The sequence below is a fragment of the Spermophilus citellus genome, assembly GCF_964194105.1.
Source record: "Spermophilus citellus genome assembly, chromosome: 3".
Taxonomy (NCBI): Eukaryota; Metazoa; Chordata; class Mammalia; order Rodentia; family Sciuridae; genus Spermophilus; species Spermophilus citellus.
Window position 1 is genome coordinate 219,098,508 of NC_138184.1, and position 25,337 is coordinate 219,123,844.

The 25,337-nt window shown below is 35.1% G+C and overlaps 1 protein-coding gene across 1 annotated transcript in view; it reads left to right on the forward strand.

Moving 5' to 3' along the window:
• Positions 1–12,860: 12,860 nt before the first annotated feature.
• MGAM2 (maltase-glucoamylase 2 (putative)) overlaps positions 12,861–25,337 on the forward strand; it is a gene marked incomplete at both ends in the record, with an annotated part of 94,204 nt that continues 81,727 nt past the window's right edge. The window contains 2 exons of the mRNA XM_081283327.1: positions 12,861–12,966; positions 21,641–21,720. Of these exons, the coding sequence (XP_081139453.1) occupies positions 12,861–12,966; positions 21,641–21,720 (186 nt within the window). The remainder of the gene's footprint in view (positions 12,967–21,640; positions 21,721–25,337) is intronic.

Genomic DNA, 25,337 nt, shown 5'->3' on the forward strand with positions numbered 1-25,337 from the left:
CAAAAGTGATCACAAATTGTCAGGAATAGTGGCCTCATGGGGAAGGGAAAAGAAGAGTCAACTCATTTGAAAGAGAGCAGTGAAGGAGTTTGGGTATGAAAGGTAATTTATTTTCACACTAGTGTGCTTTGAAATGTATAAATCATGTGTGTCCACCTTGCCTAATATGTGTAACCACAGTTCACACAAATACATGCAATCTATGTGTCACAGAAAAATAAAAGAAGTGAATTTGCAAAAGATTTTGTATGTTGTGATGTTTTGTCCAGGGATACTCTCACTTCTGGGTTAAGACTTCTTCCTGTTTACTAAACTCTTGTGAATTGGTCTTTCTGGTTCTTTTTGGTGTCAGACCTCCTGCATGGAATCCACTGATGAATTACAAAGAGCCTTTCATAAGCCTGATGTTTGTGAAGTTGTACTTGGATTGTTTGAATTGTCGTAGCAAATGCTGTATTTGATTAAATATCAACTGACAAAAAATGGGAGTTGAAACATAAGATGGTTAAAATTTAGGATAAAGAATTTACAAAATGTTATTCAACAGGAGTATTTACTTGTGACATTATTTGAAAATGACTTAAAACAAGTATATCTGATATGAGCATGTCCACTTCCCCATGTGGTTTTCTTCTCGTATGGACCAGGAAACTCTTTGGCTTACATACTCAGGTTTCAGCACCTGCATATTGTCACATTGGTTTAATGTTCTAATTATGAAAATAAGGAGCCTTTTCATAAGGGCCTGAGCAAACTAGGAAAGTAGTGAAATATGGAAAAGCAATCATGGGAATCATTTGATTAAAAGGGTAGGAAACTTATCAACTTCCTCTAATCATCCACTTGGGAAGACCACAAAGACAAAAGCATTTATTTACCTTACACTTTTGACATCTTCTATTAAAAATAGGGAAATAAAACATAGGTGCAAGTTGGCTCTGGCTACCCAAAAGTGTTCCAGAAGTTTCCTGGCTAACAATCCCCAGGGCCAAGGCTCTGAGTGAAGCATGTGGGGTTGAGAACATTTGTAGTGTTAGGGTGAGGAACTCCACTGTGGGCCTGGTAACACCTCTGGAATTCACTTAAAAGGATTAACTTGATAGTAATTCTAGGCACATAGGATGTGGCTGGAGGAGGTAGGTCATTGAGACTGTGTCTGTGGGTTTTATAGTTTCTCCTTTTGGGGTGGAACACTCTCTCTGCTTCCTGGTGGCTATGTCTTGAATAATTTTCTTCCTCTACTACACTCTTCTAACATGATGTTCTCTCTCCCTTTGAGTCCATAGCAATGGAGCTGGCTCTCTATGAACTAGACCTCTGAAACCATGAGCACCAAATAAACTTTTCCTCCTCTAAAATTGTTCTTGTCTGATCTCTTGGTCTGGCAAAAAACTGACTAAAACGGATGTTTAGATATGTGTATGCATAATGGAATGTTAAAGCTAATCACCACATCCATTGCGACACATTTGTCATTTTTTTCAATAACAACACTTAGAAGCTATTCTCAAACATTTTTAAGTATACAGTATAATATGCTTTTGGTTTCTATGAAGACAGTTCCACAACAACCTGTATACCTTGTGTTTAGAATTGGAAATTTTCTTCTTAAACCATCTGGAAGTTTAGGAGAGGAGTTGGGTTTGTTAGTTTCTTTATTTCTCTACCTGGTATCCATTTCTTGAGTGTAAGGTTGTATCCTGTCCCTCCTCATGGCAGGTATTAGATACACTGGTCAGGATATTTTATGCTTTTTTTCTTTTTATTTGTGCATTGTATCTATACAAAACAGAATGATTCATTGTGAAATATTCATATATGCATATAACATAATTTGGTCAATTTGTGAAGCATCCTCTGGGTTCAGAAACTCCATTAAACAGCTTTGTCTCTTTAGGATTGGATTTCTTCATTTGCAAAATGTTGATGTCAGAATAAAGCTATGGTTTCCAAGCTGTGGAGTTGTGCAGAGCCCCAGGGCTCTTTGTTACCTAGGGTTGGAGAAAAGGTAGATTCTCAGGATTCTGAGCTCCCTGCCCTGTCTTCAATCATTCAGTAATTTATATACTGGAATCTTATTTGAAGCAATAATTTTAAATATATATATTTATCAGTTATTATATATTGTGAAACCAGTAATTGTTTTTCAGCTGACAACCTATTTATTAGCCTTTCATAGACACATTTTTAACTGTACAGAGTAGGCTCCATGTTGTATCACCTAAGACTATGCTACTAAGAGGTTTTACTTCAATAAAAGGATAAGATTTATTTCTGCTTCTAAGGAGGTGATTACTTTTTAAAAAATGTTTTATTGGTACATAGTAATTATTCACAATAGTGAGATTCATTGTGACTGATTTGTACATGCACACAACATAATTTGATCAATTTAATTCTCCTGTACCTTCTCTTCCCTTCCTCTCCTTCCTCATCCTGATTTCTTTCCTCTACCCAATTGGTCCCCCTTCTATTTTCATAGGTCACCTTTTTTCCTCTCTAGCTTCCACATAAAGAGAAAACTTACACCCCTTGACAAGGTATGGCTTATTTCACTTAACATTATGCTCTCCAAATTCATTTATTTTTGTGAAAATGACATATTTTTTTCTTCTTTATTGTTGACTTAACTCTACTGTATATACATAGGAAATTTTTATTATCCATTCATCTGTTGAGGAGCACATAGGTAGGGCCCATAACTTGGCTACTGTGAATTGCACTGCTATAAGCATGGTATGCTGACTTTAATTCTTTTGGATAAGTATTGAGGAGTGGGATAGCTAGGTCATATAGTAGTTCTATTTCTAGTCTTTTGAAGAACCTCCATACTGATTTCCATACTGCTTGTGCTAATTTACAATTCTATCAACAGTATATCAAAGTTCCTTTTGATCATATCCTATCCAGTGTTTAGTGTTATTTGTATACTTGAAGAGTTTTATTTTAACTATAGTGAGATGACATCTCAGTATGGTTTTGATTTGCATTTCACTGATTGATTGCTAAAGATGTTGAACATTTTTTTATATATTTGTCGGCCATTTGTATGATTTTTTTGTTTGATAAATGTCTTTTTTTTCATTTTCGCAGTTATTGATGAGGTTGCTTTTGGTGTTAAGTGTTTTGAGTTCTTTATATATTCTGGATATTTATCCTCAGTCAGAAGAGTAGCTGGAAAAAATGTTTCTTCCATTTCCTAGGCTCTCGCTTCATACTCTTGTTTACTGTGCAGAAGCTTTTTAATGGGATGACATCCCATTTACCATTTCTTGGTATTGTTTCCTGAGCTTTAAGAATCCTATTGAGGAAGTCTTTGCCTGCTCTTCTATGTTGGTGTGTTTTCCCTGTGTTTTCTAGCAGTTGCAAATTTCTTGTCTTGTACATATGTCTTTGATCCATTTTGAGTTGACTTTTGTGTTGCATGAGAGATGGGGATCTAGTATTGTTTTCTACATATGAATATTCCATTTTCCCAACAGCATTTGTCAAAAAGGCTGTCCTTTTCCCAGTGTATATCTTTGGAGACTTTGTCAGATGACTGTATCTGTATGAGTTTGTCTCTGTGTCTTCTATTCCACTGGTCTATGTGTCTGTTGTCATTGATAGAGCACTGTAGTATATGTTGAAGCTGAGTATTGTAATGCCGCCAGCGTTGCTGTTTTTGCTTAGAGTTTCTTTTTCTATTCTGGGTCTTTTGTTCTTCTGTATGAATTTTAGGACTGTTTATCATAGTTCTGTGAAGTATGTCATCATATTCTGATAGGGATTGCATTGAATCTGTTGATTACTTTTGGCAATATAGCCATTTTCATGATATTAATTCTGTCTTTTCATGAACAAAGGAGCTATTTGTATTGTTTTGTGTATTTTTCATTATTATTATTATAATTATTATTATTCTAATTAGTAATACATGAGAGCAGTGTTTAGTGTCTTTTTCTATTTCATTTTTTAGTGTTCAATAATTTTTGGTTTAGAGGTCTTCTACCTCTTTGGTTAGATTTTTACCTACATATTTTTAAAGCTGTTGTGACAGACTTGCTTTCCTGAATTCCTTCTCAGTGGATTTAGTATAGTTGCATAGAAAAGCTATTGATTTTTTGTATAATGAAATTATATCCTGCTACTTTGCTGGATTTGTTATCAGCTCTAGAATTCTTATTGTGAAACTTTTGAGATCTTGTAGGATTTTATCTGCAAACATGATGATTTCACTTTATCACTTTTATTTCCTTCTCTTGCTTAATAGCTCTGCCTAAAAATTCAGATATGATATTGAACAGGAGTGAAAATGATCATCCTTGTCTTACTTTTAGAGAAAATACTTTGTTTTACCTCATTACATATGATATTAGATTTGGGTTGGTCACATATCCAGCCTTTATGATTTTGAGGCATCTTCTAGCACTAGTTTCTTTGGAATTTTTGTCAGGAATAGGAGCTGAATTTGTCAAAGTTTTTTTTTCTGTATCTATTGAAATAATTATGTGATTTTTGTTGTTTGTTCTACTTTTGTGGTGTATTGTTTATTGATTTGCATATGTTAGACCATTCTTGCAAACTTGGAATTAAACCAACTTGATCATGGTGTATAATTTTTTAATATATTGTTGGGTTTGATTTGCTAATGTTTTATTAAAGATTTTTATATTTGTGTTCACCAAGAATATTGGTCTGTAGTTTTCTTCTCTTGATGTGTCTTATCTGGTTTTGGTATCAGGCTAATACTGGCTTCATAGAATGAGCTTGGAAGTGTTTCCTCCTTTTCTGTTTCATGGAATAATATATGGAGCATTGACTTTAGTTCTTTAAAATTCTTGTAGAATTAATCTGTGAATCCATCTGGTTCTAGGCTTTTTATTCTTTTTTACTTCTGCTTCAATTTCATTATTATTGGTCTGTTTAGCTTTTCTATATCTTCTTGGTTCAATTTTGGTAGGTACTGTTTCTAGACATTTATCTATTTCTTTTTACAATTTCTAATTTATTGGGACACAGATTTAAAAATATTCCCTAATAATCCTCTGGATTTCAAGTGATATCTCTTGTGATATCTTCTCTTTCATCTTTATATCCTTTGTATTTTTTATTCTATCTTTCATTAATTTTGGCTCTAATCTTCATTATTTCTTTCCTCCTACTTGTTTTGAAATTGGTTTATTCTTTTTTTCTAAGATCTTGAGATGTATCTTTAGGTTATTTATTTGGGATTGTTGTGATTTTTTATGTAGGCACTCATAAGTGCAAACTTTCCTCTTAGAATTGTATATGGTGTTTCCCAGGGATCCTGGTTTGTGGTATTTCTATTCTTATTTGATCCTAAGAATATCTAAATTTCTCCCCTGATTCTTTGATGACCCACTCATTATTCAAAAGTGTATTTGTTTAATCTCCATGTATTTATATGGTTTCTGTAAGTTTTCTTGCATTGGTTTCTGATTTCATTGCATTATGATCTGATGAGATGTATGGGATTATATTGACTTTTTTGTATTTGCTAAGACTTGCTTTGTGACCTAAAATATGGTCTATTTTGAAGAAAGTTCCATGAGCAGGTGAGAAGAAAGTATATTCAGATGTGGTTAGATGAAATATTCTCTAGATGCCTGTTAAGTTCATTTGATCTAAAATAGTTTTTAGTTTTGAAGTATCTTTCCTAACTTTATAGCTGAATAAACCTATCTACTCATGAGAACGGTATATTGAAAATATCTGGTATTATTCTATTGGGATCTATGGGAGACTTTAAGTCACATATTGTTTGTTTACGTAATTAGATACACCAATATTTGAGGCCTAAATATTTGCTGTACTTATATCTTCTTGTTTTATTGTAGAAATAGGACTGTTTTATACTCTTAAAAATTATTGAAGCTCCCAATAGGTCTTATATATGAGATTATATTTTTGATATTTTGTCATAGTAAAATTTTACTACATTTTGTAATACCAAAATTAGAAGATTAGTCTTATTTTACACTTTTGCAAATCTCTGTAAAGTCTGACTTAATACAAGGAAACAGGATTCTTATATCTGGTTTTACATTCAACATTTCCCCTCTGGGGAAACTCCACCTTGGGCTCATGAGAGAAAGTCAGTAAAAAGAGAAAATATTTTCTTGGTGTTTTGATGAAAATAATTGTACAAGCACCCCCCACCACCACCACCAAAAAGGTCTCTTGGCCCCTAGATGCTGGTCCTTGGACCATGATTTGAGAACCATTTCACATGGAGTCATATACATCTGTGGTTACCTGAAGCAGACCCTGAAATTTGGATCTTAACTTATAATTCCTGCTGGCCAGCTACTAAGGGAAAGGTGAATTCTTACTGTTTGACATATTTTCTCTACTCTAGATCACATTATTTCACTTTATCTCTTTATAGGCATGCCAACATTTTTTAAAATACTAATAATTAATCTTTTCATTTAAATAGGGAAATTCATTTATTTTATTATCAATACTATAATATTAATTGTCATATGTGTCTACAAAGGTAAGTTTGTACTGGTCTTGATAGATATTGTCAGAGTCTCACTGATAGTCCCTTGTTCTTGTCATTACAGTGGAATCATCAAGAGTTTTACATCTGTCCTGGGAGGATGGTACTCTCAAAGCCAAGGATCATACATATTGTTAGTTTCTGAGCTGGTTATTCCAACCATCTGCTTGCATTGATAACTGTTTGAGATCTGCCAATGGCTAACTTCACCATCCCTTCTTACTAACTAGCAACTAGAAGGAACTGGGCCACATGCTTGATTCTTTTCTTTTTTTTCAAAATGATCCAGTTACTTTTTTTGTCAAGTCAACTATATGACCTAATATTTTCCATCCTAGTGAGTGATATGGGATTGTGAAGTTAGCTATTTTCTGCACTTAGGGAAATGGTTTATAGATTAGTTGTAATTGTCTGTCTCCATTGTAACATGAATGATGTCACAAATAAACACAGAATGTGAGGAGTTAAGAGTAAAGTATCATGCAAAGGATAGAGGGATCTTGTGTAATGATAAATATCCTTTCTTGATTTTTTGCCAAAATATCTTCGTAATGTGAAATGAGATCCAGGTACATTCCCCCTGTAACAAAGGCTACTTGTACTGGGCCAAAAGATAACATGAACCTGTCATTCTAGACACTCAGAAATACAGAAACTTAGACTGTTTGTGGTTTGTGTATGTGTGTGTGTGTGTGTGTGTGTGTGTGTGTGTGTTTACCTATATACTGAACAGTTGAATCAAACATAAGATTACCATGGGCATCAATCACTTATGGTTCACAGATGCCATCAAAAGAATCATTATATCCTCACAGAATGATATAATGATTATAATGTGAGGGTAAAATGGTACTGCTACTTTGGAAAATTTTCTACCATCCCTCAAAAAGTTAAATACAGAGTTACCATAAAACCCAGCAATTCCATTCCTAGGAATCCAGCAATTCCTACCCTAAAGAATAGAAAATATATGCTACACCAAAATGTGCACATATAGAAGCCAAAGAGTAGAAGCAACCCAGATGAATATCAAGTGTTGAATGGGTAAAAATAATGTCGTATATTCATACAGTGTCTATTATCCAGACACCAAAAGGAGTAAAGTACTGATATCTGCAATAGCAAACTAAGTGAAAAAGCCATTCAGAAATGACCACATATTGTATGGTTCTACTTAGATGAAATACTCAGAATTAGCAAGCTCATAAAGACAAAACATTGACGTGTGGTTCCAGAATTAGGGGAGAAGGGAATGGGAATGAATGCTAATTAGCATATAACTTCTTTGAAGTGATGAAAATGTTCTGGAATTAGATTATAGTGATGATCGCACAACTTTGTAAATGCAGTAAAAGCCACTGAATTGTAACCTGAAAAGGATGAGTTTTATGCTTTGTGAATTATATCAATAAAAACAAAACCCACCTGAACAGAAAAATTATAAAGATATTAGTGACTCATTTAAACTCCAGGAGGGCCAAAGAGTGAAGCTTGTGGGCTATCATACAGAGACAATGCCATGTACACTGTGGGAGATTGGACTGCCACAGCCTGTAGCATACATCTGGTTAACTTCCAATACTCAACATAGAGAGGATGTCCCTAGGTCCCTGGCCCCTACTTCCCCTAAAACATGACATCTCCCCTCCATCCTGACATTTCCCTTTCATATGGTACGACCTTTAACACTTTCTTCTAGACGAGACCACTCAAAGGCAGCGACTTCTGGTTTTCTGAGCCCAGGTCACTTGCCTATAGAAGGGCTGAAAGGGAGACTGTGAAAGGTAGTTCCTAATCTTCTTGGGCAGGCAAAATTGTTAAAGTGAGAAATTCCTTAATTTTTTTAAGGTTCTGAGCAGTCAAAGGTCACAACAAATATCTTCTAGAGGTGCCTTTCCACTTAACGGTTGCATAATTCCTACTTTAATGGTGCTTTGCGTATTTGGAATAACTGGGGGGAAGTGTATATAATTAATGACAAGATGAGTTGATATAAGCATACTGGAAGATGAAATGGAGAAATAAACAATGACAAACCAAGAGCTATTCATTTTTCCCTCCCTTATTCAACAAATAGGTATACATTTAAGAACTATGTATGGGTATGGGGCAGAGTGAAACACGAACAAGACCCTAGCTCTGGAGCTCTTCAGGCCACATGAGCAGAGAAGGAAACACAGCTTATGACAAGTAAAGTAATCAGATATGGACAGGAATGCTGAGGGAAATCTATTAGAGTAAAACCCAAACCCAAAACAGCCTTCCCCTTCCATTAACAAAGCATTCTCCCTTGTCCCAGGGAGAGCAAGGACTGTTTTATGGTCTGTTATTAAATGCACTCCCCTCCTCCCACTTGGTCAACTTTATGAGGCAGTAAATCTATCCTGGCAGAAGCTCTCTCCATCAACCCAGTCACCTTTGCTCGGTGCTCCTCAGTGAGAGCTACAGTAAGGAAAGAGACAAGGCTATGAGGTGAGTACTTTTGCCCAAGCAGGTGGTGCTTTGGGAAAGGAATTTCTTTCTCATAGGATCTCAAGGGGGAAAAAGAGGTCCCTTTCTTTTTGTAGATTTTCCTCTGCCCTGGCTTGTTAAGTGATCTACACACCTTCACTTTTCTTCTGGACCTGGTGTTTTCTTCATTTTCCATAGTATGTGAGGTATGAAGATGAGATCTTACATAGAGAGGTAAAGGCAGGGGGAGAGAGAGAGAGAGAGAGAAAATAAAAGAATACAGATGGGGAGGGTCTAGAGTAGGATGTCTCTCTCTCACTGGGAGAACCATGCAAGAACAGATGTGATCCTCTGGAATCTAGAAGGTGGCATGGATTCATGGGAAGCTAAATGTGCCCCAGCTTTGAACAGAAAGGATTTCTAAGTAGGGAGAATTCTACCTTTAGTAGTCCCCACTCTGACCCTTGGCCTGGATGACAATAGCTCCTATGGCAAGAAAATGACTGTGATTGTCCCCAGAGTGTTTCTGAATTTGCTGAACTACTGTGTTGAGCCTGCTCCCTCAGAAAGACTAAGAAGCAGTAAGAAGAAGTACCTGTTTCTGGTCTATAGAAGCTGGGAAAAAACCATCTCCCTATAGAAGAAACAATACTGGAAAAAGGATGATAATTGATGACCAACTGTTTGCTGTGATATGGAATTATGGTCTTGGTGTGTAATTAGAGTGGGTCTCTCCAACTTCTTTCAGTGCCTGAAATGCCACCATTGGAGATTTACCCTCTGGGTCTTTAGGCTCTGAAGTCTGAAAGATACTTTGGAGAGATTATGCAAATACTTTTTGAAAGCTCTGATTCTTAGTTTGCCTTAGTTCCACCACTAATCATGGTGGGACAAAATTCTTTAATATCCATTTATAAAATGGGAATGGTGATACCTGCCTTATGAACTTTGATGTAGGTGTTTTATGGGGCTATAACAATAAGAATGTAGCATGCTCTGTATTTTATGGGCAAATCTTTTGAATAATTTACACTCAAAGAGAGACACATGACAGATTTAGGTTATTAGAATAAAATAGTTAAAAAGCCTCAATTCCCAGGCCCAGTTTCTCCAAGAGCTGAGGAATCTCTGCAAATACCTCTTGGCCAATTATCTGTTGACTCTTGCTCTTCACCCCCATTTCAGTTTAAAGAACCTTTTTTCTTGGATAACTATACATTATCATAAAGACTGCTCAATGACAAATTGAATTTAAATGAAAATAGTTGTAGAATGATCTTGGCATTGGGCTAGAGAGGAGCATAGTTTCAGGGAAATATAACGTGAGAAGAGAAGTAAAGACAAAAGCAAAAGACAGAAAATTCTTTGCACACACAGAAAAAAGAGCCTGGATAGAGGAGGTGTCATGAGGACTTTGGTCCCAAGGTTAGAGGTTTATATCTTATCTAGAGAACAATTAATACTTGAATATAGAAGATACTAATGACCTTGCTTGTGTGGGGTCACTGGGGAAATGAACCAAAGATGTTGGAAAAGTATTCTGCCTGAACTGGTAACTGGTAAGAGAGGAGCCAAAAAGATCCCCAGATTGTTACTTTTTTAAAAAAAAGAAATTTGGTTCTGTTCCACAAGCTATGAATTATTTGAAGTGCAACCCACTTGAAAAAAGTTGGGACTAAGGTTGAGGATGGATGCTTTTGTGTCCGAAGAGGTTCATTTTGGGTGATTCTTTTGGATGCTCATATGAGACACCAACAGTCCATATGAATATGTGAATCTAAATCTTTGGTCTGCGAATATAGGCTGGATTGTTGTCAGATATATAAAGTCACATGAGTTGTGGGGATTGCTCAAGGACAACGGGCAGTTTTGAAAGGGGACTTCTGTGAAAATACAAAGAATATCCACATGTAACAGAAGAATCAAAGAAAATTGGAAAGAAATCCGAACTAGAGGTAGAAAACCAGGACTGAATGATATCAGGGATATGGACAGGTAGAGAGTTTCGAGGAAGAGGGAGTGGTTGATAGTGCTAGATGATTAAGACAGAGCCTGTTGTATTTAGGGGTTAAGTCCCTGGTGGCCTTGGCAAGAGCAGTTTCAGTGGAATGCAGCAAATACACTCATCCAGTAATGCATGAGGAAGCTAGTCAAGACAGTGTATAATCATCTTTTTAGAAGCTTAGCTACAAAAGTAAAAGAAAGTTAAAATGGTACTTAGAGAATAACAGAATAATGCAGAATCATCAACAGTTAAGGATAACTAAGAAGACATCTACGAGGGGTAAAATCAAGTCTGGAGGCAGAGGTTGACCATGTAAGAAAGAGGAGGGATAATTGGTGAAACAAAATTTTGGAGAAATTCAGCGGCTAGGAAAGCTGGAGGATGGGTAAAAGGATTATGCTCAGGCAAGAACAGGAAAAACTCTGCTATGGAGAACAGAAGGGAAAACATACAAATTTTGCCTATAGTTATGCATAATTTTTTTGTACCAAAGCTTGAGCTGAGAAACAAGGAGATAAGACAGCGTCTGTAAAACAGTTACTTTCTCTTCCAAATTAGAGATGATATTGGATAAGAATAAGAGTGTAGTTGAATGAAATTGGACTTGAAGAAAAGGATCAATTTTTAAAATTGTTCCTGTGAAAATGAGAGGATCTGGTAAGATTGTCAGTGGGTCTGCAGGCCCAGTTATTTGGTGGGAGATTAAAAGCCCTACTGGTATCTATGTTGAGCCAGTGCATCAGCACAGAGGCAGAGCTTTTGGCTGGATGGTTTCGTGATGTAGATTCAGTTAGCAAATGAGGGGATAAGAAAGATGAGAGCAAATGGCCAGTTGAATAGTGATATTGAGGCCTAGCTCCAGTGGTCAGAAAGGGCTCAGAGAACAGAGGGAAGTGGAAAAAGAACAGAGGCCTCTATGGGATCAAAGAGTAGAAAAAACTGAAGAAAGTCAGTGGGAGAGCAAAGTACATAAGCTTGTGACCAGTAAATGGAAAGCGGTGAAGGATTTCAAAAGTGGAACAATACTGAGGGGTGGAAATTCTAGGGTAGAGTCAAGATGTCTGGTTGATGGAAGCCAAGCAAGCATGAAAGTCGTTGAAGCTAGAGACTGTCCTGAAATGTGAGGCACATGACAGGGATTCACGTGGGAGTGCAGGCACAATCTGATCTCACCTCTGTAGCTGAAGAAACAGGCCCCAACAGGCGAGCAGCCCACCTGTTAGTAAAAGAACAGAGCAAGCATGCATGCCCTCTGATTCCCAGTTCTCCATCTTCACCCTGGGATCAATGCATGGGCTTCAGGATATCTGAGATCAATAAATTTGTATGAGTTTGTGTGCCATGCGCATGCAAGTGAGCATTCTGTTGGAGATTGGGATCAGGTTTATTTTTGTCACCAGATTCTTAAAAGGACCAGTAACCTCTAAGTAGTTAAACATCTCAGAATTATGCCATAGGGATCGGAAGAAGATGTGGATTTGGCTTTTGCTATTTTCTTTCTCCCTAAGTGTACCCTCTATTGTACTGTACAGAGTGTGCACAAAGGTCAAAGTGACATCTGAAAGGGCTTTGTGAGCCATCACAACCCCTCATCCTCTTTCTTCAGGATGTGGCTCCTCTCTTTCTCTCTCTCTAGTTCTTTATGTCTGATATATACTTTTCCCTGAACAATCTCAATATCTACACAGACAAAAAGGTAAGAGCCTGAAAAGTGCACAGAGTAGAGTTAGGTGGAGACACCATGAAGAGCAGAAACAAACCTTCTCTGAGTACGTAGAGTTGAATGCTGGTAATCAAGGTTGTCTCACAGACAAGTTCACATTCTAATCACAAGCACCCATCTGTTCTTTCAGGGCTCTGCGTTTTGCTTTAATCCAGTTATCTGTGTCCATCTAGATGGCAAGGAAGCTCAGTGCATTGGAAGTCCTTCTGTTCGTCTTCTTCCTAATTGTATTGGCTGTAGATATCCTCTTGCTGCTCCTTGTGTTGGAGAAACCTTCAGGTAAAGGAAATCTGGTGGCTCCTGGGTTGGAAAGAGGGGTAAAGGAGGTTACCCTTGGGTACCAAAGAGATCCTTCTATTCCTTCTACACATCGCAGCATTCAAAACACTTATGCACAATTAATTGAAGTCAATCTCCAAGATAAGTCATTTTTTTTGCTACTAAATCTTAAATGTTAATGGTTTTCAGTGTCTTCCAAGCCCCATTTGCTATAATTAAAGGATGAAAAATGCAATCTACATTCTTAGCAATTTTTTTAAGCCTACAAAAGAGTATATTGTATCTGATCTCTAAAACTTACCCTGTACAACTAAAATGTTACACATATTTATTAATGATTTCCTTTCCCCTAATGTGTGTCAAACACCATTCTATTTTTTGCTTCTATGAGTTTGACTATTTTAAATATTTCACATAGGATAATGCAGTGTTTGTCCTTCTGTGATTGGCTTATTTCCTTAGATAAAGTCCTCAAGTTTCATCCATGTTGTTGCATATTACAGGATTTCCTTTTTTTGTGTTGTTTTTTTTTGTTTTTTTTTTTGTTTTTATTTATATTAGGTGTCAGCAACTAAAAGTCAGAGACCATGTTTGTTTAAATAACTCTCTATTGTACCTAGCACAGTTCTTGGTACAAACAGGCATTTGATAAATGCAGACATTGATTGTAGTGTTTGCTAGTTTCTTTTTTTTTTTATTGGTTGTTCACAACATTACAAAGCTCTTGACATATCATATTTCATACATTAGATTGAAGTGGGTTATGAACCCCCAATTTTACCCCAAATGCAGATTGCAGAATCACGTCGGTTACACATCCACAATTTTACATAATGCCCTATTAGTAATTGTTGTATTCTGCAACCTTTCCTATCCACTACTATCCCCCCTCCCCTCCCCTCCCATCTTCTCTCTCTACCCCATCTACTGTAATTCATTTCTCTCCTTGTTTATTTTCCCATTCCCCTCACAACCTCTTATATGTAATTTTGTATAGCAATGAGGGTCTCCCTTCATTTCCATGCAATTTCCCTTTTCTCTCCCTTTCCCTCCCATCTCATGTCTCTGTTTAATGTTACTCTTTTCTTCCTACTCTTCTTCCCTGCTCTGTTCATAGTTGCTCTTATTATATCAAAGAAGACATTTGGTATTTGTTTCTTAGGGATTGGCTAGCTTCACTAACATAATCTGCTCTAGTGCCATCCATTTCCCTGCAAATTCTATGATTTTGTCATTTTTTATTGCTGCATAGTACTCCATTGTGTATAGATGCCACATTTTTTTTTATCCATTCATCTATTGAAGGGCATCTGGGTTGGTTCCACAGTCTAGCTATTGTGAATTGTGCTGCTATGAACATCTATGTGGCAGTATCCCTGTAGCATGCTCTTTTAAGGTCTTCAGGGAATAGTCCAAGAAGGGCAATAGCAGGGTCAAATGGTGGTTCCATTCCCAGCTTTCCCAGGAATCTCCAAACTGCTTTCCAAATTGGCCGCACCAATTTGCAGTCCCACCAGCAATGTACAAGTGTACCCTTTTCTCCACATCCTCGCCAGCACTTGTTGTTGTTTGACTTCCTAATGGCTGCCAATCTTACTGGAGTGAGATGGTATCTTAGGGTGGTTTTGATTTGAATTTCTCTGACTGCTAGTGATGGTGAGCATTTTTTCATGTACTTGTTGATTGATTGTATGTCCTCCTCTGAGAAGTGTCTGTTCAGGTCCTTGGCCCATTTGTTGATTGGGTTATTTGTTATCTTATTGTCTAATTTTTTGAGTTCTTTGTATACTCTGGATATTAGGGCTCTATCTGAAGTGTGAGGAGTAAAAATTTGTTCCCAGGATGTAGGCTCCCTATTTACCTCTCTTATTGTTTCTCTTGCTGAGAAAAAACTTTTAAGTTTAATTAAGTCCCATTTGTTGATTCTTGTTATTAACTCTTGTGCTATGGGTGTCCTATTAAGGAATTTGGAGCCCGACCCCACAATATGTAGATCGGAGCCAACTTTTTCTTCTATCAGACGCAGAATCTCTGATTTGAAATCAAGCTCCTTGATCCATTTTGAGTTAACTTTTGTGCATGGCGAGAGAAAGGGATTCAGTTTCATTTTGTTGCATATGGATTTCCAGTTTTCCCAACACCATGTGTTGAAGATGCTATCCTTCCTCCATTGCATGCTTTTAGCCCCTTTATCAAATATAAGATACTTGTAACTTTGTGGATTAGTCTCTGTGTCCTCTATTCTATACCATTGGTCCACACACCTGTTTTGGTACCAGTACCATGCTGTTTTTGTTACTATTGCTCTGTAATATAGTTTGAAATCTGGTATAGCTATACCGCCTGATTCACACTTCCTGCTTAGAATTGCTTTTGCTATTCTGGGTCTTTTATTTTTCCATATGAATTTCATGATTGCTTTATCTATTTCTACAAGAAATGCCGTTGGGATTTTGATTGGCATTGCATTAAACCTATAGAGAACTTTGGGTAATATCGCCATTTTGATGATGTTAGTTCTGCCTATCCATGAACAGGGTATATTTTTCCATCTTCTAAGATCTTCTTCTACTTCTCTCTTTAGGGTTCTGTAGTTTTCATTGTATAAATCTTTCACCTCTTTTGTTAGGTTGATTCCCAAGTATTTTTTTTTTTGAGGATATTGTGAATGGAGTGTTTTTCCTCATTTCCGTTTCAGAAGTTTTGTCGCTGATATACAGAAATGCCTTTGATTTATGTGTGTTGATTTTATATCCTGCCACTTTGCTGAATTCATTTATTCGTTCTAGTAGTTTCTTTGTAGACCCTTTTGGGTCTTCTAGGTATAGAATCATGTCATCTGCAAATAGTGATAATTTAAGTTCTTCTTTTCCAATTTTTATGCCTTTAATTTCTTTCGTCTAATTGCTCTGGCCAGTGTTTCGAGAACTATATTGAATAGAAGTGGAGATAGAGGGCATCCCTGTCTTGTTCCAGATTTTAGAGGGAATGCCTTCAACTTTTGTCCATTCAGAATGATGCTAGCCTGAGGCTTAGCATAGATAGCTTTTACAATGTCAAGGTAAGTTCCTGTTATCCCTAGTTTTTCTAATGTTTTGAACATAAAGAGATGCTGTACTTTGTCAAATGCTTTCTCTTCATATATCGAGATGATCATATGGTTCTTATCTTTAAGTCTATTGATGTGGTGAATAACATTTATTGATTTCCGTATATTGAACCATCCTTGCATCCCAGGGATGAATCCTACTTGATCATGGTGCACAATTTTTTTGATGTGTTTTTGTATTTGATTCGCCAGAATTTTATTGAGGATTTTTGCATCTAGATTCATTAGAGATATTGGTCTGTAGTTTTCTTTCTTTGAGGTGTCTTTGTCTGGTTTCGGAATCAGGGTGATGTTGGCCTCATAGAATGAATTTGGAAGAGCTCCCTCTTTTTCTATTTCCTGAAATAACTTGAAAAGTATTGGTATGAATTCTTCTTTAAAGGTTTTGTAAAACTCCGCTGTATACCCATCCGGTCCTGGGCTTTTCTTGGTTGGTAGTCTTTTGATGGCTTCTTCAATTTCATCCATTCATATTGGTCTGTTCAAATTGTGTGTATCCTCCTGACTCAGTCTGGGCAAATCATATGACTTAAGAAATTTATCGATGTCTTCACTATCTTCTATTTTATTGGAATATAGGTTTTCAAAATAATTTCTAATTGTCTTCTGTATTTCTGTAGCATCTGTTGTGATATTGCCTTTTTCATCCCGTATGTTAGTAATTTGAGTTCTCTCTCTTCTTCTCTTTGTTAGCATGGCTAAAGGTCTGTCGATCTTATTTATTTTTTCGAAAAACCAACTTTTAGTTTTGTTAATTTTTTCAATAGTTTCTTTTGTTTCAATTTCATTGATTTCCGCTCTGATTTTAATTATTTCTTGCCTTCTGCTACATTTGCTGTTGTTTTGCTCTTCCTTTTCTAGGGCTTTGAGATGAAGTGTGAGATCATTTATTTGTTGGTTTTTTCTTTTTTTGAGGAATGACCACCAGGTGATGAATTTTCCTCTTAAAACTGCTTTGATTGTGTCCCATAGATTCCTATATGTTGTGTCTGTATTTTCATTTATCTCTAAGAATTTTTTGATTTCCTCCTTTATGTCTTCTGTAACCCATTGATCATTCAGTAGCATATTGTTCATTTTCCATGTGATGTAGGATTTTTCCTTCCTTCTTTTATCATTGATTTCCAGTTTCATACCATTATGATCAGATAAAATGCATGGTATTATCTCCACCCCTTTATATTTACTGAGGGTTGCCCTATGACATAATATATGGTCTATTTTTGAGAAGGATCCATGTGCTGCTGAGAAAAAAGTATATCCACTTGATGATGGTTGATATATTCTATATATGTCAGTTAAGTCTAGGTTATTGATTGTGATATTGAGTTCTATAGTTTCTTTATTCAACTTTTGTTTGGAGGATCTGTCCAATGGTGAGAGAGGTGTGTTGAAGTCACCCATAATTATTGTGTTGTGGTCTATTTGATTCTTGAACTTGAGGAGAATTTGTTTTATGAATGTCGCAGCACCATTATTTGGTGCATAAATATTGATAATTGTTATGTCTTGTTGGTGAATGGTTCCTTTTAACAGTATATAATGACCTTCATTATCCCTTTTGATTAACTTAGTCTTGAAGTCGATTTTATTCGATATGAGGATGGCCACCCCTGCTTGCTTACGAGGACCATGTGCGTGGTATATTTTTTCCCATCCTTTCACCTTCAGCCTGTGTATGTCTTTTCCAATCAGATGTGTCTCCTGGAGGCAGCATATTGTTGGATTTGTTTTTTTAATCCATGATACCAGCCTATGTCGCTTTATTGGAGAGTTTAAGCCATTAACATTCAGAGTTACTATTGATATATGGTTTGTACTTCCTTCCATGTTTGATTGTTTATCCTTTTTTAAAAATTTTAGTTTGTTTCTCCATGATTATCTTTCTCCTCGCCCTCTGTCTTTACTGAGGCACTTCCCACTGATGGTTTTGGTTATTGTTTTTCATTTCTTCCTCGTGTAGTGTTTTGCTCAAAATGCTTTGCAATGCTGGTTTTCTGGCTGCAAATTCTTTTAACTTTTGTTTATCATGAAAGATTTTTATTTCGTTGTCATACCTGAAGCTTAATTTTGCTGGATACAGAATTCTTGGTTGGCATCCATTGTCTTTCAGTGTTTGAAATACATTGTTCCATGACCACCTTGCTTTCAGTGTCTGTGATAAAAAATCCGTTGTTAACCTTATTGGTTTACCTCTGAATGTAATCTGTCTCCTTTCTCTTGTAGCTTTTAATATTTTCTCTTTGTTCTGTATATTGGATATCTTCATAACAATGTGTCTTGGCGTTGGTCTACTGTGATTTTGTGTGCTCAGTGTCCTGTATGCATCTTCAATTTGTATATCTGTTTCCTTTTTTATTTCTGGAAAGTTTTCTGTAATTATTTCATTCAGCAGGTTACCCATTCCCTTGGTTTGAATCTCTGTACCTTCTTCTATCCCGATGACTCGTAAGTTTGGTTTTTTTATGTTATCCCATAGCTCTTGGATGTTTTTCTCGTGATTTTTTTACCAGCCTTTCTGAGTTGGCTAGACTCTTTTCAAGATGATATATTTTGTCTTCATTATCTGATGTTCTGGCTTCTACTTGCTCCACTCTGTTAGTGATACTCTCAATTGAGTTTTTAATTTGGTTTATCGTTTCCTTCATTTCTAGAATTATTGTTTGATTATTTTTTATAATCTCTATCTCCTGATAAAGATGCTTAACTTCTTCTTTTATCTGTTTATGTAATTCATTCTCAATGTGTTCTTTCGCTGCTTGAATTTGTTGTCTTGTATCCTCTTTAAGGTTCCATTCCATCTGTCTAAGGTGTTCCTTGAGTTCTTTATATGACCATTTTTCTGATGACTCTAGGTCCTCCTGAATATTTAGGCTGTCCTGCATTGTTTGTACTCCTTTTCTTCCTTGCTTTTTGAAGCTGCTCATGTTACTTCTTGTTCTGTTTGACTGCTGAGTTACTGTTTACTCCTATAAATTAATTTGATGCTGTAGCCGCAGGTTTCAATGAAGTATTTCCTTTTAAGTCTCAATAATATTCTGCCACATTTTCTTTACCCATTTGTACTTCAGTGGACACTTAGATTGTTTACAAATGATGGCTATTGTGAATAATGTTGCAATAACATGGAAGTGCTGATATATCTCCAAATTCCTGACTCAAGTCTTTTGGATAAAGACTCAGGAGTGGGAATAAAGATTCCTATGGTAGCTTTAGTTTTTAATTTTCTAGGAATCTCCATCCTGTTTTTCATAGCAACTGTACCTCCTTGCATTCCCAGTAATGGTGGACCAGGGTTTCCGTATCTTCACATGCTAACCAAAAGTTATTGTCCTCTGTTCTGTTTTGATAATCACCATCTTAACAAGTGTGAGGTAATATCTCCTTACAGTTTAATTTGCATTTCCCAGATGATTAGGAATGTTGAGCATCTTTTCACATGCCTGTTGGCCATTTATTTGTATGTATTCTTTGGATAAATATCTGTTCAAGTTTCTAAGCCATTCGTGCCATTGAGTTTTTTTTAATTTCTTTTGTCATTTGGAAATTGACTTCACGTTGGATATATGGCTTATTAATACGTTCTCCCATTGCCTAGGTGACCTCTTCACTGTGCTGATTAGTGCTTTAGTTTGGCTCAGTTCCGGTTGACTATTTTTGCTTTTGTTGCTTATATTCTTGGTCATACCAGTGTTAAGCAACTTTCCACATGTTTTATTCAAGGAATTTTATGGTTCTAGGCCTTATGTTAAGTCTTTAATCTATTTTTAAAACAGACATGCATACACTAGTGCATGAGTCAATAGGGATAGTGGAAATGTAGTTGACACCCATAGTAACTTCAGTGGCCTGAAGGTTCAGGGGAGATCCAGTGCTCTGACTGGTTCATGGAGCCCACAGACCCAGTCCTACTTAGCTTGTTGTTGTGTAGGAAAAGGGTAAACAAAGTGGATAAAGCCTAGAATATGCGTAAATTTGAGCAGTTGTATATATTTCTTAAGGGGCCAATAATATCTTCCCTGTCTACATCAAAGTTTATTAGAAGTGAGTTGAACAAAACCAAATGTAATCCAACAAACAAATGATAAAAACAAAGGTGTAACACATTTGTATATTCATATGTTAAAATAGGAGGTTGGATTTCTACCTCATAGTATACATGAAAGTTGACTATATATGGATCAAAGACATAAATGTAAGACCCCAAACTATAAATCTTTAAACAGAAAACATGGGTCTGAATGTTTGTGTCCTTGGATTAGGCAACAGTTTGATAGATGATATATAAAGCACAGTAACAAAACAAAAAATAGGCAAACTGGACTTCATGATACATGAAAACTTTTATGCTTCAAATGACAGTATAAAGAAAATGAAAAAATAACCTATAGAATCAGATGCATTTGCAAATGAAATATCTGATAAGGGCCTAACATCAGGGATACATAAAAAAATGCTACAATTCAAAGCTAAAAGAAAAAAATGTTAAATGAACAAAAGATTATATATATATAACAAAAGATCTACAAATGACCATAAAGAATATTTGACACCATCAGTTATTTGGAAAACATAAGTTAAAACATGATATTTCATTTCACATATACCAGGATGACTATAATAAAAAATTAATAACAATTACTGCTAAGGTCACAGAGAAGTAATAATCCTCATACATCACTCTTAGGAGCCACTTTGAATAGAAGTTTGGAAGTTTCTCAAAAAGTTAAGGATAGAGTTAAACATAAGATTTACAAATTTCACTTTTAGGTATGTAACCAAGAGAATTGAAAATATGTTCACATACTTTTGCATGAACATTTATAGCAGAAATATATATATATGTATATATATATATATATATATATATATATATATATATATATGTGTGTGTGTGTGTGTGTGTGTGTGTATAGTAAAAAAGTGGAAACAACAACAGAAATATACATGAATTGATATGTAGAGAAACAAAATGAAATGTGTTATATCTACTTAGTGGAATATGATTTATCTGTGAAAATAAATAAAACACTGATATTTGCTATAACATGGAAGAACTCTGAACATCACACCAAATGAAAGAAGCCAGGAACAAAAGGCCCTTGCTTTATGATTTACTTTGTGTAAAATTCTCAGAATAGGCAAATCCACAGAGAGAGAATTGGCAAGTGTTTTCCAGGGACTGGGAGAAAAGGGGCATGGAAAGCCATCCCTCATGGGGTGACTCCTCCAGGACAATGAACATGTTCTATAACTAGATAGAGCTTGTGGGTGGCAGGACTTTGTAAAATATTAAAAGACTATTGAATTGTATGCTTTAAAACAGATAATTTCATGGTACATGATTATATATCTAACAATCAAACCAAAAACAACAAAAGAGAAAAAAGAATACAAGTATTTTTAGCACTTGGAGAATTGTTAAACATTGTATGTAAATAAGGATACCAGCTACCCATGACGTTATTGACGGAAGAATTGACTGAAAGTTTGTGATTATGCCACCTTTCTTGGAGCTGTGAACAGACTACAAATATTCAACTTTGTCCTTTAATTTCTGTGCAGATTCTTCATTTATTCCAGTGTGCCCAGAGATCTCTCAGTCGGAAAGGATAGACTGTGCACCTGGACAGGCGGTGACAGAGGTCAGAGAAATGAGGTCCCTGCTGGGATCATTGGGTTTTATTTAAAAGAGATGTTAAGTGTGGAGAGAGTGGTGTGAAGTGGCTTATGGGTCTGCAATTTGCTTGGAGTTCTTTCTTTTTTGTTTGCCTTAATGAAATCTACAGGAACACTGAGGAAGTGAGGAAAGCAGAATAGAGAAAAGAGAAGTATTGGAGGAGATAAAATCCAAAACCCAAAGTGGAGGGAATTTACCAATGTTAAATGCTTTGTAAGTGTGGTTCCAATATGTGCTCTTGTGTAAAGGTTACATACTCCTTGAGAATGAGACTATCAACTACATATGGACCATGGAGCCACTTCTAGAACTAGGTGAACTGTTTTAACAAGAGCCTTCTGGCACTGTGACACTGGCAACAGAGGTGCCAGTGAACGTGTGTGGCTTCCATGACAATATCAACTCTGAACCCTGCTTAGTTGAAACGTAACTTTGTCAAGAAGGCCTTATATATTTAGATTTTATTTCTTTACCCTGTTTTCTACTTTCTATATCCCAGAACATCCTATAACATTATTAATTAAAACCACACTAAATTGGGGGGTTAAATTAAATAATATTGACACTTAATGGTTTTGATTCTTCCTATTCTAAAAACAGAACATCTCTCCATTTCAATTATATATCTAATATATCTCTATATATTAATAAATATATGAATATGGACATATACATATCTATGCCTTAATTGAATTTTATGTTTCTCTAAATTTTCTTTGATATGAATAATGAACTTTTCCTTATGTATTTCATATTTTTAGCTTCTAGTGTAAATATAATTTATTATATTTTCTAACCAATGCTTCTTTTATTATGATACTTCCTTTCTTACTAATAGTTATTTTATATGTATTACTTTAAATTTAAATATTTTTAAATCATTTTTACATATTTCTATTATATTTATTATATAATTGACCAACTGAATATTTTCATTGTTTCTAGAAAAAGAATTTTGTAGTTCTTTATTAGTTTTACAATTATATCCCAGACAAATAATGATTTTGCTTTGTCTTAATGCTTATGTCTGTCTCATCATTCATATGTCCAGCTGCACATTCCAGTTCTTCCAGAGTAATATAAATTAAGTGCTGATGGTTAGCAACCTTTATTTATGCTTGAATTCAATGGAAATTTTTTACATGTAAAATATAGAGCATGATGTTGGGCTGCTAACTTAGGACAATTGCTTTATTTTTATTAGGAGTCCTATTTTTAATAGTTCCTTTAGGAAGTGAAAAATGGATTTTCTTTCCAGTAATCTAATATTTAAATTTTCAAACATACAGAAAAAATGGAAAGAATTTCCCACTTACATGCCACCTTTAATATTTTTCTTTGTTTTTACATCTATATTAGTATGTCTTATACTTTATCCATCAATCATCTTATTTTTAATGCATTTCAAAGTAAATTCCAGAAGCCATTTCACGTTTCTATAAACTTCTCATCACACATAGCTTTAGCAAGAGCTGAATGTTTGATTATAATTTTTGTCTTTAGATATTAAACTTATACACAATGCAAATATGAAAAGTTTTACAGTTCACACACTTTTAGGACAACTTGTTGAGACATTGACTACACCCCTGTAACCCAAATATCTGTCGAGATGTGGGATGTTATCATCACCACAGAAAATTCTCTCGTGATATTCCTCAGTAGTTACTTCCCCTTGTATTCCCTCTATCTCCACTATAGATTTGTTTGTTTTGTTTGTTGCATAACTTTGTATAAATGAAATCATACTTTGTAAAATCTCACCCAGCATAGTTTTCAGATTTGTCAATAGTGTTACATATACAGTATTAAATGATTTGTGTTGTTGAGGGATGTTCCATTGAATGAGTATACCACAGTCTTTTAACCATTCTCCTACTGACATATACTAGAATGTTCATAGTAGCACTATTAATATTTTTATGGAAAACTATATACTTCATCTGTTTTCAAATTTATACATTTGGAGTTGAACTAAATAAATCTTAAGCTCAACATTATTTTTATGAGATTCATCCTGTTGTTGGGAGAAGTTAAAGATCTTTCATGCCTTTTGCTATATGGTATTCCATTGTGTGAATACACCCCAATATTTTTATACTGTCTACTTTTGATAGGCATTTGTGAGTTTGCATATGAGAAACATTTTAATAGTGCTGCAATGAATAGTATATTATGTGTCTTTTGGTGAATATGTGGAAGGATTTCATTGGTTCTATACCAAGAAATGGAATTTTCCATTCATAGGGATATGTACATGTTTAGGTTTAGTTGATATTGCAAAATAGCTTTTCAAAATATCTATGACAATTTACATTTCCTGAAACAGTATGTAAGAGTTCAGTTGCTATGTGTCCTAACAACTCTTGATGTTTTTCTCCTTCATCAATGTAACAATTCTGTAGTTATAATTTTCACATCCTTCATGGTTAATGAAATTAATCATCTTTTCTTAGGCTTATTGAATAGTTGGATGATCATATTGTAATGTTTCAATTTTTTGTCCAGGTTTTTTTTTTTTACTGGGCTATTCCTCTTTTGCTTATGCTCTGTAGTTATTTATGTACTCTGGACACAAATCTTTTGTTTTTAAAGACATATACCTTATTTTATTCTGTGGGTTGTCTTTTAACTCTCTTAATGGTCAATATTTGATGAAAAAATGGTTCCTAATTTTAATGTAGTCCATTTTGTCATTTTTTCAGTGGCCAGTACATTTCATATTCTATTTAAAAATTCCTTCCTGCTTCAAAGAGAGTCAGGAAAACATCTTTCTGTTTTTCCTCTAAGAACATTATTATTGTATTTTTTTTCAAATTTAGATCTTTAATCAATCTAGCATTTGTGTATGTGTTTGTGTGTGTGTTTGTGTATGTGTGTGTGTATGTGTATGTCAGATAAGAGTCCAGAAAAAATGTCTTCTTGAATTCTTTTTAAATATATATTTTTATTTATTAGTTATAGATGGATACAATATCTTTATTTTGTTTACTTATTTTTTACGTGGTGCTGAAGATGGAACCCAGTTCCTCACATATATGAGGCAAGCACTCTGCCCCTGAGCCACAACCCCAGCCCTCTTCTTGAATTTTTAACAGATCCATCACCAATTACTAAAATGACTGCCATGCCTTCTCTTTTTCATTGCAGTAACATCTTTCTGTAAATTATATGTTTATATATGTAGACTTGCTTCTGGAATTCACTTTGCTAATTTGTTGATTGTGCTTTGGCCAATACAACACTGCCTTAGTTATTAAAACTTTGTAATAGCTCTTGATGTGTGGTCTTGTAAGTCCTCCAAATCATTTCTATTTTTCTTCAATAGTGCCTGTCCCATTCTCTGGCCTTTAAACTTCTGAATACATTTTAGGATCAGCTTGTCAATTTTATCACAAAATAATTTGATTGTGATTTCATATATGGAAGAATTGCAATTTTTACCAAAATGAATAGTAAAATCCAAAAATTTGATATAGCTTTCAATTTATTCAGAGTGTTAATTTTGAAATTTTGGGGTTAGAAATCTTTCACTTTTCTTTCATATTTTTTAACAATTTAATATTTAATTCTATTAAATGC